This window comes from Otolemur garnettii, unplaced genomic scaffold (assembly GCF_000181295.1).
Source record: "Otolemur garnettii isolate 467f Iridium unplaced genomic scaffold, OtoGar3 scaffold00079, whole genome shotgun sequence".
NCBI classification, from domain to species: Eukaryota; Metazoa; Chordata; class Mammalia; order Primates; family Galagidae; genus Otolemur; species Otolemur garnettii.
The window spans coordinates 2,894,971-2,899,981 of NW_003852474.1; the positions used below are offsets into that span (position 1 = coordinate 2,894,971).

The 5,011-nt window shown below is 40.8% G+C and overlaps 1 protein-coding gene across 1 annotated transcript in view; it reads right to left on the reverse strand.

Moving 5' to 3' along the window:
• MRPS9 (mitochondrial ribosomal protein S9) overlaps positions 1–4,613 on the reverse strand; it is a 59,563-nt gene extending 54,950 nt beyond the window's left edge. Inside the window, exon 1 of the mRNA XM_003794319.3 lies at positions 4,421–4,613. Coding sequence (XP_003794367.1) covers positions 4,421–4,555 — 135 coding nt within the window. The 5' untranslated portion in view covers positions 4,556–4,613. The remainder of the gene's footprint in view (positions 1–4,420) is intronic.
• Positions 4,614–5,011: the final 398 nt, after the last annotated feature.

Sequence of the window (5,011 nt, forward strand, 5' to 3'; positions counted from 1 at the left end):
AAAAAAAAAAAAAAAAAGAAAAAGAGATCACAGAACTATACCTGAAAGCAAGTAGAGCCACAGGAATCTCTGGCAGCTAAAAAACAGGAATTCTAATGATCCATAACAGGTTCAATCAGAATGTGGCCATTAAGATAAAATGGTATTCCAACAGTCTTGGCTCTATGCTCAGGATTTCAGGGAAAGAAACCTCTGATAGGGATACCTTGGGTCAGGTGCCCCAGATTATTCTAGACTGTAAGTCTTCTGGGAAAGACCTAATTCCTGAGCAAACTGGAGTGCTGCTCATGAAGGGGAAATAGATGCCAGGTTAAATAAACAAGAAAATCCGCCATATTATTTCAGCAAAATTCACCATTTATATTCATTCTATAATTTACTATAAATGAAGAGACTTAACATACTTACCAACCCAATAAAATGTAAAGACTTTGCCTGAATGTCAATTAAAATAAATCAACTATAAAAACTTACTGGGACAGGCTGGGCGTGGTGACTCACACCTGTAATCCTAGGACTATGGGAGACTGAAGCAGGTGGATTGCCTGAGCTCAGGAGTTCAACAACAGCCTAAGCAAGAGCGAGATCCCATCTCTACTAAAAACAGAAAAACTACCCAGGCACTGTCGCAGGTGCAGGTAGTCCCATCTACTCAGGAGGCTGAGGTAAGAGGATCTCTTGAGCCCCAGAGTTTGAGGTTGCTGTGAGCTATGACACCATTGGCACTCTACCCAGAGCACCAAAGTGAGACTCAGTCTCAAAAAATAACAACCCCCTCCCCCCAAAACAGTTACTGGGACAATCAGGGAAATTTTAAGATGGAATAGGTAATAGATATTAAGAAATTATTGTTTGGCTGGGTGCAGTAGCTCATGCCTATAATCCCAGGTAGGTAGATTAGTTGAGCTCAGGACAGACTGAGTAAGAGGGAGACCCCATCTCTACTAAAAAAATAGGAGTAGGTACCTATAGTCCCAGCTACTTGGGAAGCAGAGGCAAGGGATGAAGGGAGGAAGGGAGAAAGGAAGGAAAGAGAAAGAGAGAGAGAGAGAGAAATTATTGTTCATTCTCTTAGATATGGCGGTAGCATGAAAGCTATTTTTTAAAAATCTTTATCAGTTAGAGATGCATATTCAAGTATCTATAAATAAAATAGAATGTCTGAGATTTATATTAAATGATTTTGGGGGAAGAGAAATGAAACAAGAACGGCATAACATTCATAACTGTCGAAGGTGGTTGACAGATCCATGGATTTAATTCTATTATTCTACTTTTGTATAAACTTGATTTCTCATAACAAAATTCTAAAAAGCAAATTATTATATATGTTCAGTTAACAAATCTGAGTTAACTATTATGGACCAGGCTCTATACTAAATTTTATCATAAATAATTGCAAAGCAGAATTGAATGAGGTTAAACTGAGAATATGGCGATAATGAGATAAGGAAACAAAACATGGTAAAGATACAGTTTTTTTTTTTTGTTTTGTTTTGTTTTTTGCAGTTTTTGGCCAGGGCTGGGTTTGAACCCGCCACCTCCAGCATATGGGGCTGGTGCCCTACTCCTTTGAGCCACAGACGCTGCCCTGGTAAAGATATAGTTTTAAGTTACTAATCCTATCTGACAAAAAGAGTAACATAGCAGGCGTTCACATGTGCACACATGTCTGCACCCACACAAGAACTCTTCACATGTTTAATTCAAGAAACAAAGTTCATAATTATCTATGAACTATTTGCAGATACTGTGCTAGGCACCACAGTGGGGATAGCAAAGTTTATGTTCTTTTTCTCCACAAGAGGTTTTACAAACCAACTGTAGGGGAAAGACCTAAACACATGAAACACAGAGATAAATAACAAAAGAAGTATATGTGGGTCTTCCATGGGTGCAAGCAACTTCTAAGATAGCTTCCCTGAGATTCTGCCTGGTGTTCAATTTCTCCCCTGAGGGAAGGCTGGACCTAATGATTTGCTTTGGGTGAGCAGAACACAATTAGAAATTAGGTTACAAAAACACTGGTTTTCCCTCTTGCTTATCTTCTCTAGATCAACCTGATGCTAGATGTGATGAACTTCCCTACAGAGATGGCCATGCTGTAGGAGGTCAGGAAGGACTCTGGCCAACAGCCAGCAGTTTATTTATTAAAATAAATCAACTATAAAAACTTACTGGGACAGGCTAGTCAAGCTCTCACTACAGTAGACTTTCTCCTATCAGTCTTTGAGATGACTGCACCCCAGCCAACACTTAGACTGCTGCCTTATGAGATCAGGACCAAAAAGACCCGGAAAAGTTTGCCTAGGAACATGACCTACAAAAACTATGAGACACTGTTCTTATATGCTTATTTATTGCAGCACAATTCACAATCGCAAAGAAGCAGAATCAACTTAAGTGCCCATATGATGAGTAGATGAAGAAAATGTGGTATATGTACACCGTGGAGTACTACTCAGCTATAGGAAAGAATGAAATAATGTCTTTTGCAGCAAGCTGGATGAACTGGAGGCCATTATTCTAAGTTAAGTAACTCAGAAAGTATACTACATACTACTCAGGTGATAGGTACACCAAAAGCCCAGACTTTGCCACTATACAGTATATAAGGTGGACATGAAGTTTGTGTTCATAAAATCACATACGAACTTTATGGACACCCTGCATATATGTAACAGAATTCAACTTGTATCCCCTATTCTATTAAAATTTTTAAAAAATCTGTGAGATAACAAAGGTCTGTTGCTAATACAGTCATCATCCTTATTACAACAATGAAGCACAGTACAACAAAGTTTACTTGTTTTCTAAGGAAAACAGGTTGAAATGATAGTGGCATCTATTATCAAGCTCTCTTTACACAAGAAATTTTTAAATTGCTACATAAGGAAATACAAATTTTACTGTAGAGATATTTTCCATAATTAAACCAATGAGGAACACATTAAATTCTGTCCTGCCAAGGACAGGATTAGATCTCAAAGGGAACTTACCCTACCAAACAGAGATTGGAATATATATTCAAAAATTATTGGAGGGGCATAAGTAATTTATAGAGCTGTATAAAGCATCCGATAAAAATGCAAGTCAATTTTAAAATTTGTTTTTCAAAGTGGTTTTACTCATTTACCAACCACATTTATTAAGACCCTACTGTACACCAATGGAATGCTGTGATAAATATGGTGTATTATTACCTTCAGGAATCCATGAGAGATAAATAGAACAGATACTTTCTTTTTTAAGAAAGAGACAGGAATGTGTTTACAGTCAAACCCAAACATGTAAAATTTAGGCTATCAAATGTTAAATGCCACTGAACAGGTTCTGGTTGACATAAAGGCATATCAGCTCAGTAAAAACTGAACACTTAAGCACTAAGAAAGTGCTTAGTAAAAAATAAAAATTAGGAAGACATCCTGTTTTGTAGCAATATTTTTCAAAATAGCAACTGGCCCACTATTTTTTATTATAAAAATCATAAACGTTACAGAAACTAGTATTCCTATATTAAGTTATATTGATAGAGAATTTAATAATTCATGGGTAACCTTTGTAGTACACCAGGGAAAGGAAACGTCAACTGCTTATAATAATGTCAACACTATGTTTTCACCGGTGACAGGTAAAAAAAATTCAACTACTTTAGCATACCAAAACAGATCATACTCTGACCCCTGCCAAACTTCCGAGCCTGTTTTTTACCACTCTCTCGCCCAAACCCTATGCTATAACCACATATAACCCTATGCCTATTACCCACAATTACCCTACATCTCTCTATCTTTATGTACTTGTTACATCTTGAAAGAACAGAATACCTCTCTTTTTTCATGTAACTCCTAACTGCTGCTGAAATTTGCTCTTTACTATTATCTTCTCTGGGAAGTTGTGCGGGGCCATGACTCTAGCCTTTACCACTCTAGTCTGAATTAGACATTTTCTCTGTTTTTCTGTATTTTCCTGTGTAAATTTCACAGTACACTGATATCCATAAGAATACAATGTGAAAAATCTGGCCATTCACAAGTAAGACTACTCCTCTGTCCCGAACTTGAAACACAGACACGTGCAACTGTGTCAAGGTATTAATATGCAACTTGCATACTACAAGACTGGTATGCAGGGGAAAGCAAGCTAGTAAGGGTCGCAACTGAGAACCCCCAAATCGCTTAAAAAGACTTCTTTTGCCCTGTTGCATCAGTGTTTCCGCAAAAACCGAGAAAGAAGCTCTAGCGAGGACTCTGAATGCCAAAACCCACCTCCTCCCTCCCAACCTCAGAAAGCTATTAAATACCTAAGACCCCAAGGGTCCCCGGCTCAGGGCACAGCAAACATCGAGGGAAGGTGGCGGTGCCGGCTTTTACATCCCCGCGCTACACAGACCTCTACTTCCAGTTTTCCTGGGCCTTACCTGGGATCTGGTACATGTCTGAAACTCAGCTACCGCGATTTTCCAGAGTGCGTGGTTCCGGGCAAGGCTAACCTTACCCCCAAGAAAGAGCCGGTAGGAAACTGCTCCGCCATAAGACACACAGGGAGCCGCCATGTTGACTATGGGAAACCGGGCCAGTGGGGGAAAGGGGGCGGGGTCCGGGGACTGCGCAGGCGCTGACGGCCGCCGGGTCCCGGAGGCTGTCGGGAGCAAAAGCTTTAGGATCCGGGGGCGCGTCCTGCAGCGCTGCGGGACCCTGTTAGACTCCACCCCCTGGTGGGAGTCCACCTGCGAGGGAGCAGAGTTGTAGGTCTTTGGTCTATTTCTTCTTTTTCTAGTCTTGGGTTCTGTTGTTCTAGTCGCCTGGTACTCCCTCCCACGTGACTCTTTAACCACCCCTTCCTTCCCACGCCTGCGGCTGCACCGCTGTCGGCTTTCGGAACCTTGGCTGGGTCTCCCTACCTCCCTCCCTTCTCTGCGGACATCTGGATTCTCCAGTACAGACGCTCACCTCCGACGGGTCCTCATGCTCCAAGCCTTGGTTTTCTCCTCTTAACCTTCCGCATTTTT